The sequence below is a fragment of the Halichoeres trimaculatus genome, unplaced genomic scaffold (assembly GCF_033239565.1).
Source record: "Halichoeres trimaculatus isolate MK-OKI-2021-1 unplaced genomic scaffold, fHalTri1.1 fHalTri1_scaffold_20, whole genome shotgun sequence".
In the NCBI taxonomy this organism is placed as follows: Eukaryota; Metazoa; Chordata; class Actinopteri; order Labriformes; family Labridae; genus Halichoeres; species Halichoeres trimaculatus.
In genome coordinates this window covers 26,902,778-26,917,384 of record NW_027437198.1, presented here as the reverse complement: position 1 = coordinate 26,917,384, position 14,607 = coordinate 26,902,778, and the positions used below count along the sequence as shown (strand labels likewise).

Below are 14,607 nucleotides of genomic sequence, written 5' to 3'. Positions count from 1 at the left end.
TTAATTTTTGTTAGTTTTGTTTTTTCTGCAAATTTAACGTATCTTAAAATTTTTATTGTCAGTTAATATTATCACTTATTGAACTTCTGCGATTTTTCTTTTTCTTTTTCTTCCAAGTGTGTTTTTTGTTGTTTGTCTTCATATTTGTATTTCTTTTGGGGTTTTGTTAGTTTTGTTTTTGCTGTTTTTATTGTTTTTTTGTTTGTTTGTTTCTTTGTTTTTGCGAATTTTACATATCTTGAATTTTTTATTGTCAGTTAATATTATCATTTATTGAACTTCTGCAATTTTTGTTTTTCTTTTTCTTCCGAGTGTGTTTTTTGTTTGTTTGTTTGTTTTTGTATTTGTATTTCTTTTTTTTGTATGTTTTGTTTTTGTTTATGGTTTTTGTTTTTGTTTTTACTGTTTTTGTTGTTTGTTTGTTTGTTTTTGTTGTTTGTGCGGGTTTTTGGTTGTTGTTATTTTTTGTTTGTCTGTTTTTTGTTTTGTTTTTTTTGTTTTTTTCTGCAACTGAACATGTTTCCCTAAATGAGGGTCAATGAAAGAATATACCATTCTATTAAATGTGTCTACATTTTCCGGTATTACTTGAACCCCTCACTGTCTTACCAACCTCATTCCTCTGGATGGCGCTACTGGGTAACTTTAGCGTTGTCAGCAGTGGGCTGTGTGTGCGGGCCGGGCCGGGTGAGCTCCTCTCGGTGGATGTGGCGAACAGTCGCCGTGTTGGCCCCAGTCTCCCTGCGCCCTGCTCACGGTTGGATGGGGGTTGTGCTTAGAGAAGCTTGTTCGTGCTGCTGCACCGGATGAAGGCTGAGAGAGACGAGCTGAGGGATTGATAACTGCTGAAAACAGGATGTAACAAACCGCAGAGCAGAATGTTAAAGAGGAACAATAGAGACTTCTTTTTATCCGACTCTCCAACAACGACCTGAACTAACCAGCAGCTAACCGGCTAACGCTAGCCGAGTTAACTCCAGCTAACATTACGGGTGAGCTGACCTTTAAATACTGGTTTAGACTGGTTTTAACAACAGTTAAATTCACCAGAGAGGCGTTTATAAATTATTTTACTTTTTTCTTTTCAAAACAAATCGTTTAGTTCAGGTGACAGGTTAACGAGCTAACCAGCTTGGCTAGTTTCCGGTTGGTTGAAGCTACTGGTAAGTGTTAGTAACTAGCAGCATCAGTGTTTATGAGGTTACAGAGCTGTTTTTCTGACGAAATGTAGACAAAATAGGTTTAAAAGGTTTAATTAACTATTATTAAAGTGAATAATAAATTATTTGACTCCGAATTAGAGTTTAATATTTAACTTTTCTATCTGTTTTTATGTTTAAACTCGAGCTAACCTGCTAAATCTGTTGCTCCACCTTAATGAGTCTCTCTGCTCTTTGTTTTTGTCTCCTTACATCTGTTTTCAGATTGAGTTTCTTAAGTGCTCTCCTCTCTGTGTTTACAGTCTGAGACATCTTTGCTGTCTTGTGAATCTGTGACATTTCCTCGCCATGGCAGCAGTGGTTAGCTACACCCCACCCTGGTGGGTGAACCTCCTCCACAGACTCCCCCACTTCAACCTGAAGTTTGAGCAAACAAGCAGTGATTTCCAACCAGAGGACTGGACATATCAACAGGTAAACATGTACCTGTCTTACATCTGTGTGTATTAATCACCAAACATAGTATTAGATTTGTTTACATAAATCCGGCTGTTTCAGTTTGTCTTGCAAATCGGCCTTACACTGAGATCAATACCAGATTTCTTCAGTGACAGATGACTTGTTTGCACCTGGTCAGTCTCGTCACCCTTCGATCCATGTCACCATCTGTGTACGGCCAGACACCGGACAGATGGCGAGAAGCTGTGTGATCCAAGACACCTAAGTTGACCTTTCCACATTTGCCAGTGTAGCTCATTTTAAAGCGAATCTCTAATTAAAGGTCAATTTGTACTAAGATGCAGTAGTGATTTAGGAATAAGGCACTGCTGTTGCTCTTTGTGGTTCCTTTAGCTGGTGTTTTTATTGATCAGGCTTTTGTTGGTGATCTAGTGTCTCAGTGCAGTTAATGGTATAGACACCACTAACACCAATGTGGTTTTTATAAAGGCTCAGAGGGGTTTGTTGTTGATAGGGTTCAAATTGAGACAATTGATGGCAAAGGGCGTCACGAGAGATTGAAAGTGAACCTTTAAAGTGGACATATCATGCTTGTTTCTCCTTTTCACTATGCCAGACTAGGATGCCTGTAAAGCATTTCTGCCCTCAGTACAAGTCATTTAGTTCCTTCATTTCCCCACAATAGCGTTCTCAATATCCTCATTTTAGGCCATTCTGAAGATCTCGTTTCGTTTGGAGAATGACCTCCAGTAACCTCGCAACGTCACAGCCCTTTGTGCTCTGATTGGTCAGTTCTATCAGAGGGGCGGAGGGGGTAAAGCCAGGGGGCGGTTTTTGCAGCATGGCAGTATTTACAAAATCGCCACATTGAATGGAGCAGACCGAGCGAGTTTGCTGTTTGCCAAAACTTCACCGTAAGGCATTGATAGCACTAATAAAATGGCAGAGTGTAGGATACGTCCTTTTGTATTGGACCCCGAGTCAGACCCGGACGGTTCTGCAGCTCAGGAGGAAGAAAATCCACCTGGACACAGATCATCTCAGGACACTTCTGTGTAGTGAGTCAAACCAGTACTGTAACATGTATAGTTTATACGTGGAAATATAGGCAGACTTCACCAATAAACTATTTCTATAACAGGGCTCCATCCTGCTCCTTCACTTTTCTCTGTCTGTTTTATCCATCATGCTGAAAGTGTCGTATCGCCTCTACCGTCAGTTCCTCACTATGTTATTACCGCAGCATTATTGTGGTCCAGGTTCACAGTGCATGTCAGAACAAGCATGCAAATATCACAGTCTCACAAGTATTACGACGTCTGCTAAAACTACAGTGTTTTAACTGCTAATTCACCATGTAAAGCCGAGCTGCTCAGCAGAGCAGTGTCCCTGCATCCAGCACTCAGTCAGTTGGCTCTTGGTGGGTGTATCCCTCGGTGGCGGTTGTGTGACTAACTGACATCACAGAGGAGGAGCTGCTTCATCAGATTACTCCAATAAAAAGAAAGGATCCTCGTGTCATCACAACGGTCGAAATCTCGTGGTCAAATGGCAATGACCTATTTTCAGAGGCATCAAATCTCGTTCTAGGATATCAGAAAAAATACAATATCTCATTTTTTGAAAATTCAAGGGGTAAAAGGTCTTGTTTTCAAATTTATTATATTATATTTAAGTATTAAATCAGGGATCAGCATGATATGTCCCCTTTAATGGAAAAAAAAAGGCAGACGTCCTTGAAAGTCATAAGACGACAGTACTTCCCTTAATTGCTGCAGAAGTGGGATTCAGAAAAAGCAGAAGTGCCTGGGGAATCATGGTCGCTTGGTGGGGAAAAGAGGAAGACTTGTTACAGGCGTCGCTGCTCCTGAGGAGGAAACGTGTCTAGAACTTGAAGGAGTCAAACTTCACATTCTTGTTTTGCCTTTGCTAACTTGACTTATTGTGAGTTTTTTCCCAACATTTGGATTTTTAGAGGATTGTTCTGACTGGTTGGAGTGAAACACATGAAAATGCTCAGCTGTTAGAGTACATTTCCTCACTTGAACAACACAGAAAAAGAGGTCATCAGCTTACTAAACCATAACTGATTGCCTACTGTGATGACCGGCTGCTAATATCCAACGCTCTCACTCTGCCTTGAGGGGAAGTCTTTACTCGTGCAGATGGCTGAGCTCTGAGTGCGGCTCGCTGATGCTGGGACCAAGTCGCGTTGATGCATCAGACCAACATTCAGGACATGTCATTCTGTGGTATTAGCGTCTGATTATCCATTCTGTCCTTTTGTTCGTATCACAGTGGACACTTAAAAGGATTTGCACACAGGAGTAGTCGCACGTAACGCTCTGTTGTCTGGGCTTCAATTGTTAAGAGGTTGAGTTCATGAGCAGCAGACGTGTTTGACGACCTCAGCATCAGGGCGTGTCTGATGCAGTGGAGAAAGTAGACGATAGAGGAACCCTGCAGGGTTTTTTTTTTTGCAAAACAAATGTGGTGGGGTAGAAATGCTGGCCCGGCCGTGAATCCTCAGGAGTGTACAGTGTTTGACCTACATAAGAAACGCTGCTGTTGGCTGAGAGGTTTCTCTTCGGTTGTAAACTGCTTAAATATGAGCCTTTAAATTCTGCTTACATACGTGGTAGCAGCTATCACACCATCTTACAGGGTTTATTTTTCTGTTTCCTTAAAGTTATTTCTCACTTGATGCCATATTTGGACACATGAACCTCTGTTCTTTATCAAAGTGTTCAAAGAGAAAGCCAAGACTTCTTTTTTTAGAGATGTCGTCTCCTAGCTACAGTGCAGTTTCAACTAACTTGGGCTGAACACTCACTTTTAGGATCTGTGATTGCAAAAAAGTATAAAATGTGTATTCAAGCTGCTTATTATTGTGTCATATCTTGTAGAAGAGAAGGAAATCTTACAGTTTAATGTGTTTTTATGGGACATTTATAGCCCCATTATCTCCACAGTCATTAATATGTAAGCCATGAAGTTTCCATAACTCTGTCCTTCTGTCCACCAGTCCATCCTGTTGCTGGGAGGGTTGGCTCTCGCCTGTCTGGCCCTGGACCTCCTGTTTTTGTTCATTTATTCCATCTGTCTGTGCTGCCGGAGGAACAAAAATGAAGATCAGCCCAACGCCGACTGCTGCTGCACGGCGTGGTGCGTCATCATCGCGACGCTCGTCTGCAGGTGAGTACAAACTCAGGAGGATGTTGGTGGCGATACAATCCCTGATCCTCAAGCAGAGTCAGCTGTCCAGGTGATTTACACCTGTTTATAATCAGGGGAGCATTTCAGGATTACAAAAAAGTGGAAAAAATGTGTTTTTTTTGCATCATTCTCTTAGTTTGAAGGATTTTTTAAAATATTTAAGTGATAAAACTTTGATGCACTATTTTGTGGACTGTGTTTTGGACAAAAGTTGTGACTATTTTTTCACCATAAATCCATTTTATCCTGAATTTAGAGATATTCAACATTTCTCTGTCAGATTACGCTTCCAAGAAATGTCCCTCATCATTTATATCACAGTTTAGCCAAAATGTGAAGAATTATGGCTCAAAATCCCAGTAACAACTAAATTAAGTGATGCTAACACTGTCGACATTTCCTCCATTTTTTGGCCCTTGTGCTAACTGCAGATATTTATTTATTTATTTATTTATTTATTTATTCATTTTAAATTTTTTGAGATCACAAATATTTTTTTTTTAAAAATTGTAAAATTTTCTGAATTATAAAAAATCTTGATTTTTTTTGCAGCATATTGAAGACTCATATTGTTTTAAAAAATTTTGCTAAATTTTGATTTTTTTTCTTTTATAATTTTGCAAATTTTTGAAATTCATTTATTTTTATTTTTGCATATTTTTGTAATTTCCATTTTTTTTTTATCTTTTGCAATTTTTTTAAGATTTTAAATTTTATTTTTTTTGAAATCATGTATAATTTTGTAAATTAAAAGAAGATTATTGTTTTTTGAGAGTTGTCCACTTGACTTACACTTTGCACAGAATTTTATACACTTTAAGTCTTTATTGTGTAGATAAAGTAGGTTTTGTGGCTTCTGAATGACTTTAATCCAGGTGAGCTGAGGAAAAATGGCTCTATTTAAGTAAAGGTTGCAGACCCCTGCTCTAGATAACAAACATGACAACACCTGACCTCCATCAGCTCATATTTCTGCTCCTTTTCTTCACAGTTTGGTCTTTCTAACATCTATAGTAAGAAGAGCAGAAAATGTTGGTAACACAGTTGATGAACAGTTAATGCGCCCCATGTACAGACAATCATTCTGAGGAAACATTGATGAGGAGGAGCTGAAACATGACACACTTTCTTCAAGGTTCACACCAAAAAGGATGGGACCTCAGCTGATTTGGGTCATGTGACTTTGGAGCAAACCATTGCTGATTTATAGGTGTTTTTTTTAATGGGTAACACAGTTGATGCAGATTTATCAGACACACACAAAGTGAATTATTTCAAATAATGCTGAAAATGATAAACACGAAGTTCCTTGTGGTTAGCAAAGCAGAACACACCCAGGAAACAAGTTCTCAGCTCAAACCATCAAAAGTAAGAGTTACACCCAAATCGACAGCTACAAGACGGAGGCTGCTGAGCATCATGCAGATATGCTGAAAAAACAGGGTTACTTTGGTCAAATAATTTGTGCAAAACACATACAAACATAGGCTCAGAGTCTGACAGGAAATGCGGTTTGTTTCGGTAGGTTGGGCACAAACACAACAGGATGCTTTCAGAAAGAAACGGTTCTCCTAAGAGTTTAAAATTAAAATAAAAACACTGAAAGGTTCAGGTTGGATTTAGACATTTTCTCTCAGAAGTGACAGATCACAAATCTAACAACAGATGCTCCGTGTTAGATGAAAAGTTGAGTGGAGCATCTCTCTGTGTAAAACTATAGGTGTTATTTGTTAAAGCATGATAAAGCTGCACACACCGGCCTCATTTCTGCGTTTTGTTCTTTTAATTGTGATGTAAACTGTGACAGCTAAACCATCTGGACCCTCTTCGTCGCCTTGAACGCTGAGTTTGTTTCCTGTTTTCTTCCGTGTGTTGATGGGCCACTGGAGAGCCATCACAGTTTATTCAGAGTGGCACAAAAAGGCAGGGGGACCTGATGAGAACAAGAACTGCATTTCAATCACTGCATCTGTGTGTGTGTTTGTTTTGAGATCAAACACGTCTGCGCTTTGTTTAGTTTTGCTTTTGTTCTTGGGGAAATGATGCCAAAGCACAGACGTTATCAAAGCACAGTGCCACTGCTGAAAACGCTGGGATCATCCCAATATTTTTTTTCTGTTTCCGCACTTCCTGTTAGAGGTTTTCAACATCAGAGAGAGAACAGTGCAGAGTTTCCACAGGTTCAGATCACAGCAGGGAGGTGGGTTTTGTTTCTGCCCCGACTCTGGCCCTCTTCACCTTTTTCACACCGCAGAGCTCGAGCGGAAGAGATTAGCCGCCCTCTCAGACGACGGAAAAACCCATTTATTCGCTGAGGGCTGTCGGCTGAACACCGTTAGACTTGGTCTGACTTAGCTGGGAGTGATGCACTTATCATGATCCTATTTGATGAAATCCGCTCTGGGCTGGGACGGAGTATGAAGAGGGCCGACAGCTGCAGCACAGGAAGAGATAGCAGCCTCCATTCAGAGCACGCAGAGGAAGTTTATTGTTGTACCCACAGTAGGAAGCATTATCATCGTTATGTTGTTTGAAAAAAGGAGTTTTGTACAGAAGCGTATTGCATTCACTTGAAGAAAAAAAAACAACTCAGGTTTTTCAGAGTAATTTATTCTTCAGTTTGTTAATAATATTTGGTAATTAATTTTGTTTTTCTGATTAATATTTTTTATTGGTTTGTTTTTTGTTATAATTATTTCTTTTTTTATGAGTAATTTTTTGTGGTAATTAATTTATTTTTTCTGATTAATATTTTTTATTGGTTTGTTTTTTGTTATAATTATTTCTTTTTTTATGAGTAATTTATGTGGTAATTAATTTTGTTTTTCTGATTAATATTTTTTTTATTGGTTTGTTTTTTGTTATAATTATTTCTTTTTTTATGAGTAATTTTTTGTGGTAATTAATTTATTTTTTCTGATTAATATTTTTTATTGGTTTGTTTTTTGTTATAATTATTTCTTTTTTTATGAGTAATTTTTTGTGGTAATTAATTTTGTTTTTCTGATTAATATTTTTTTTATTGGTTTGTTTTTTGTTATAATTATTTCTTTTTTTATGAGTAATTTTTTGTGGTAATTAATTTTGTTTTTCTGATTAATTTTTTTATTGGTTTGTTTTTTGTTATAATTATTTCTGTTTTTATAAGTATTTTTTTTTCTGTTTTCAGATTACTTATTTCCTGTTTTTCGGAGTAAGTTTTTCCTTAAGTATCGAGATACTTGGAAATCCCGCGAGAACTTCAGCCTGCTGTTTTTTGGCACATACATGCCTTCTCCTTAACTTTGTACCAGCTTTCCAATGTAGAAGCAATGCATTTTTTTAATGCCACATCTTCGTCTATTCCTTAAGTATTACATTGAACAATAGGCTTATATAAAATATAAGGATAAAGTCGAAAACATAGCAAGGGTTTTATACCCTGTGTGTGGCTAATACCTTACCTTTATTGAAAGTTAAGGATAAGGCATATATGTGCCAAACCGGATCTCTGATCCGTGCTGGACACAGGAGCCACCACACATCCACGGGAGTCGTCTGCAGGTTGGAGGTTCTCACGGGATTTCGAAGTATCTCGATACTTCAGGAAAAAAAAAAAACTCCTAAAAACAGGAAAAAAGTAATCTGAAAATAGAAAAAAAATTACTCATATAAACAGAAATAATTATAACAAAAAACAAACCAATAAAAAATATTAATCAGAAAAACAAAATTATTTACCACAAAAAACAAACCAAAGAATAAATTACTCTGAAATACCTGAGTTGTTTTATTTTTTTTTCCTTCAAGTGAATGAAATATGCTTCCGTAGTTTTGACTTGTTTTTTCTTTCTTTGATGAATCTTTAGAAGTGTTTCCCATGTAGTTCCAGGAACTATTTATCTGCAACCTGAGGCCTGTCTGTGCAGATGACAGCTGATCTCCTGCCTCAGTACAGCCTTTGTGAGCTGTAGGGTTTGGGGCATAGCTGGTCCATTCCTCAGTGTTTCCATGGTTCTGTATGGAGTCTTTCTGCCGGAGCTGAAAGGAGCCCGTTGACTGGGCCCTGAACCGACAGGGTTAACGGAGAGTTCACACGCCTCCCTCCCTGCCCAGCTCTCCTCTGTGTCTCCTCTCTGTGTCTCTTTTGGCTAATCCCTCCTCCTCACCACCCTGTCTCCCCTCCCTTTCTTTTGTTTCCCCTCAGCGCTGGCATTGCTGTCGGTTTCTATGGGAACGGTGAGACTTGTGATGGAGTGAATCGGGTGACGTATTCCCTGCGCCATGCGAACCGCACCATCACTGGGGTGCAGAAGCTGGTAAGACTGAGGGCGCCGTTTCTGCCAGCATGTTAAATAAATCATGGCCCTTCTGCCATGCTTTCCTCTCACAGACACACACGCTCCTCCATAACGCCCCTCTTTGTGCTGTGCTGCGTCCAGGTTTATGACAGTACCTCCTCCCTGAACCAGACTGTAGATGACAATCTGCAGCAGCTTGAGGGCCAGTACGCACAGCACGCCGACTACCTGTCCATCATCCAAAAGCTGCAGGGCCAGCTGGACGAGCTGGTCAGGCAGATGGTGGAGATTCCCTTCTGGGAAAACACTAACATCTCCCTGGAGGAGCTGGCTGTCAAGATTGAACTGTTCGACTGGTACAGGTAGGACTCTAACCACGCCGCCGCGTACAAAACGCATCACTTCAGCCGAGTGTGGAGGGAGCAGAAGTGCAGAAAAACACATGGGCACACAGACAATGGAGCATATGTCCTTCAGCTCTTCATTAAACTTTAATGTGGACGCACTCCTTCAGATTTCACTGATTTATGAGGGTTTGATGGAGTGTACTCACACTGGAAAAAACTGAAATCTTATCAAGTGTTTTTGTCTTATTTTCAGGAGAAAATTTCTTTTTAGATTAATATGAGCCACATTCACCTGACCAATCCAGAAAAATGTCTGATTTCAAGTTACTTAAAGACAAAATGAGGTCTGAATTGATGTAACAAGCAAAAAAATATTTTTTTTTGTCCTAGATAACTTTAAACAAGACATTTTTCTGGCCCGTTAAGTTGCACATGGCCCTATATCTGGTGTTATAAAACAGTTTTTACTTAAAATAGGCCAAAAACACTTGATAAGATCTCAGTGTTTTGCAGTGCAGAGCCTTCATGCAGCTGTAGAGTTGAAGATGTTGCCCAAAATTGCATCGTTTGATTGGTTTAATCAGTAAAAACTGTTATTACACTGGATATGAGCCACATTCAAGTGGTCAGTCCAGAAAAATGTCTTGTTTCAATTTATTTGAGGACAAAAATGCGGTCTGAATTGCCATAACAAGTAAAAAATCAGGAAAATTTGCTTGAAACCAGAGTTACATCTCAAAACAAGAAACCTTTTTCTTTTTTTTCTTGTCACAACAATTCAGACCTCATTTTTATCTTAAAATAATAATTAAAATACATTTTATTTTAAGGTGCCTTTCAAGGCACCGAAGGAGGTCCCACAAAACAAAGTTTAAAAGCATTTTAACAAGAGTAAAAACAAAACGTTTAAAAGAAACAGATTTAAAAGTTATTTAGTTATTAGTTATTTAGCCTTCATGAGCTCCATCCTCAGATGGAGCTCGGCTCAGTGGCGTGGCGTGCCGCTCCCAGCCATGTGTCATAAAGACATTTGTCTCCACAGGTGGCTGGGCTACATAGGCCTGCTTCTGTTCGACGTCCTCATCTGCCTCCTCGTGCTGTTCGGCCTCATTCGCAACTCCAAGGGAACGCTCGTCGGGTGAGTCTGGCCTCATCGTCATAGCCACAGAGTTACTCCAGGGAAACTGTGTGTGCATCGGGAATTTATGCCCATTACTCAGAATATTTAAAGCTCTAAAAACAATGAAAATTCATGGGGCGTGAGCTCAAAACCTACAGTTTTGCAGTGATTACTGATACAGTTTATAGCTCACTTAAACCCACGGGTCTGTTTCTTTATCCAGAGTCTGTTTTATATTAAAGAGAGCAGCTATAAAAACACTTCCCTCAGTTTATAGGCTGTAAAAATAATGAGATGAATGTAATAGAGTCGGTAAGTCTGCACTAAAACAGGATCTTTACAGCAAATGTTTACTTCCTGTAATAAACATATCACACGTCTCTCCTCCTCCTCCTCCTCCTCCTCCTCCTCCTCCTGCTCCCCCCAGAGTGTGCCTGTTCGGTGTGGTGGCTCTGGTCGTCAGCTGGGTCTCCCTGGGGCTGGAGTTGGCCGTCTCTGCAGTAAGTGTCTCTATCAGAGCGTGATGCTGTTCTCCAGGTAGAGCTGCACACTTCGTTGTGTGTAATTGGATAACACGGTTCAGCCTGAACCATGAGTGGTGCAGATTGTTGTTGTGGGGTTTGACTCCTTTTTTAGCCAGTGTTAAGTTTCTGATGTGCCACTTCCATGTTTTTACTCTTTGTTTATGTTTTTTCTAGACTTCCAGTGACTTCTGTGTTGCCCCTGACATGTACGTCACCAAAGTGGTCAACCAGTACGCGGTTATCAACCCAGGTATGGTCATCTTCCTGAAGTTTGTAGCATGAAAACGGTGATTATCAGTCTTCTCCGGCTGTGTGGACATGTTGGTCCCCTCTGAGCTCTGACAGCTTTGTTCAGACTCATAAAGCACAGAGAAATGACTCCCACATCTGTAGCGGGGTCAAGAAGCCAACGAGCTGCTTTTTTAGACACCGCTCCAACATGTCTCGTTTTAGTAATTGCCTTATCTGCCCCATGATGGGAGGGACTGCTCTTGCTTTCTTATTTTTATGTGTGTGAGTGCCGTGTGGTTGGGCAGCGTGTGTGAGGGAGATAAGAGCAGTGGAGAGGAGGATCAAGGACTCAGCGCTTTTCCTTCATCCCTCTTCAGCTCTAGATGGAAAAAAAAAGAAGAGGGTGCTTTAAAAATACAAGCAGAGAAGACTCCCCTCCTACTTGATGTGCTTTCTTTCCCAGCGTCCGCCTCAGAAATGATGTTTTTCTGCTCTGCTCTCTTTAAGACGGTCATGCCTGAGTGTAAAAACCCAGCTTTTTGTGATTTGAGCAGAGCATTGGCTGCTGAACCGTCATCGACGCTGTTGAAGCGCTGCACGGTTTGGTGCTGCAGCTGTAGGGCTGTTTTGCCAGGAGGCTGATTCATGCAGGAAGAGGGTCCAGTTCTGTTTTTTTTTTTCTCTAACAGATGTTCACTATCAGCTGTTTGAAGAAGAGACCCTTTGTTCTGATTCATTTAGCGCTACATGGTCATTAATATAAAAATACTCAACTAAAAACGTCAGCCTTGGAAGACTGGGTGTTTTTATCTCTGTGGATTTACTCCTCTCCTCTCCTGAAAGCTGTTATTTTTCCTCCATCGTGCATCATTTCAACAACCCTTGTTGTTTTTTCGTTCCTCTGCTTTCCGTCCGTCTCACAATTACCCCAGACACATGGTCCTAATCCAAACAGACAGCGGGAGTTCATCTGTGACATTTGTCATGTCGCAACAGTTTTTCTCAGACGGTTTCCTGTTATAAATAAGAGCAGCTGTTACAGAGAAGAGAAGCAGCATTTCTCTTCGTTAGAGAGTTTACACAAGCAGCCAGGATCCTTCTGTATTTATTCTCTCCAAGTTTGTTTTGCTCGTTCAGGATCGTGCTTTGAATTCGTGAAGCTTCTTAATAAAAACGTAATACTCAAACAGGAAGTTGGGCTGAAGCTGAAGGAACTGGAACCAGATTTGTTTTGACCTTTTCACCAAATTCTCTGGCCAGGTGGAAAAAGTGCAGCCAGATCTCTGGCTGATGATTCAGGTTTCTTATTTACAGCTCGAACAGTCTGATCCTGACAGGTAGAGATGTAACGATCCAGTCCTGGTGACTGGTGTTGGTTCTGATACAAGGCAAAGGAAGTTTATTTATATGGATCATTTCAGAAAAGCAATTCAAAGTGTTTTACAGGGATACAAATCAGCAAAACATAGTAAAGAAAACATTTAAAAGGGAGAAAAAAAATACAACAAAATGGCAACAAAAGAAGGTTAAAACAGATTTTAAGATATAAGTATAAATGTCACAGTGCAGAGTTGTACAGTTAAAATAGATTATTGAAATGATTTGTTAAAATACTCTCATATAAAGGGGAGTCTTTAACCTGGAGTGAAATGACCTAAGAGTTTCAGCAGACCTGTTTTTCTCTGTCATCTTGTTCCAAATATTTGTTGCATTGAAGCTGAATGCTGCTTCTCCATGTTTTGTTTTGTCTGTACCGATGCCGATACCTGGCAATCAGCAACAATAATCAACAAGCCAACTGCGTGCATTGCTGCAACAGTATACCTCAATCTTCAACAAAATTCAGCAATAGTGCTAAAAAATCATAAGAGCTAAGTCTTAGACCTACTGACTCCTTCTGTCCCTGAGGGCAAAGAGGAGAAGGGTCAGCTTAAGTGCACAAGTGTTCCCTGAACAGATAAGTTTTCAGACTTCTTTTAAAAGTAGAAAGGGACTCTGTGGATCGTATAGAGTTAGGGAATTCATTCACCATTTGGGAACAACAGAGGAGAAGAGTCTGGCTAGTGATTTGGAGCCGTGCTGAGCTGGGAGCACCAGGCGTCTTTTCACAAGCAGAGTGTAGTGGGCGAGAGGGAGTGTAGACCTGGATGAGGGACCCCAGGTAGGCGTGGTCTTGATGGATTAGAAGATCACTGATATATTTTGGCTCTAATCCATTTTCAGAGCTTTTTAAACCAGCAGGAGTATTTTAAAGTCTATCCTCAGTGTAAAGTAGAGATGTCCCGATCCGATGCAGTGATCGGTATGGGCGTCTGATATGGCTATTTTTGGAGGATAGCATCTGATTTTGCCACGTGATCGGTAGGGATGGGTACTGAATTAGGTACTTTTATAGCTACCGACCAAATCCTGTCAAAAGTGCCAGGTATCAATTCATGTAAAATCAAGAGGTACCATGTTTAGGTTCCTAAATGCATCCTTGTGACTGTGAGGGAGTGGGAGAGTAGGAAATTTTCCATGCTGGACATGAACACAGCATTGCAAGGTTATACATTGAAGACTGAGTATCTCAAATTGAAAAAAAGTATATACCTCATTATTAAACAAACTGATATTTTTAATACATAAACACAAAAAAGGACCAAAAATTGAAACCATTGAGTACCAAAACCGATTGCCAGGTACCGGTAATCCGTACCGTATCGTTTCAAATGTGAAGGTACTCATCCTGAGTGATCGGGACCTTTTCATTTATCACATGTTTTCAGCACCGTCACGCTTTACGGCTGCTGTAAATCAAACCATGTTGCAAACATGTCCGCTCTGTGAGACTACTTCTTTGTGGAAAGCAACGATAGGAAAACGGTGTCTGGCAACTTTTGTAAAGTGAGTGTTCTCTTCAATATGACAAATATGACTTGTCATTTACAGCAGAATCACCCAACAGAGAACAGGATTTATCAGAGAAAGGGATCAGCAAAACATAACATGAAACATGAACAGATTGGAAGTCAAAAAATGTGTACAGGGACATCTCTAGTGTAAAGACCTCAGAACTGGACTGATGTGATCCACATTCTCGGTCTTAATTAGGTCTCGATCAGCAGCGTTGTGAACCAGCTGCAGCTGTCTGATTTTTTAGGGAGACCTTTAAACCTGCTGTTAAGGGACAGCAGGTTGACTTTGTGACTGTTTTAACTCAGGTCTGAGTCATTTTGATACAGAATCAAAAAGTGACTGAAATGAGGCATCACCACTAACACCCATTAC

General features: G+C 40.0%; 1 protein-coding gene across 2 annotated transcripts in view; it reads left to right on the top strand.

Moving 5' to 3' along the window:
- The first annotated feature begins 682 nt into the window (after positions 1 to 682).
- The window catches only part of ttyh3a (tweety family member 3a), a 31,331-nt gene continuing 17,406 nt past the window's right edge, over positions 683 to 14,607 (top strand). Inside the window, exons 1-8 of one of the 2 annotated variants that reach the window (XM_074696216.1) lie at positions 683 to 992; positions 1,463 to 1,634; positions 4,645 to 4,814; positions 9,022 to 9,133; positions 9,257 to 9,477; positions 10,505 to 10,600; positions 11,010 to 11,082; positions 11,281 to 11,356. In XM_074696216.1, the coding sequence (XP_074552317.1) occupies positions 1,509 to 1,634; positions 4,645 to 4,814; positions 9,022 to 9,133; positions 9,257 to 9,477; positions 10,505 to 10,600; positions 11,010 to 11,082; positions 11,281 to 11,356 (874 nt within the window). In that variant the 5' untranslated portion in view covers positions 683 to 992; positions 1,463 to 1,508. The remainder of the gene's footprint in view (positions 993 to 1,462; positions 1,635 to 4,644; positions 4,815 to 9,021; positions 9,134 to 9,256; positions 9,478 to 10,504; positions 10,601 to 11,009; positions 11,083 to 11,280; positions 11,357 to 14,607) is intronic. The other variant, XM_074696217.1, reaches the window with a different exon arrangement.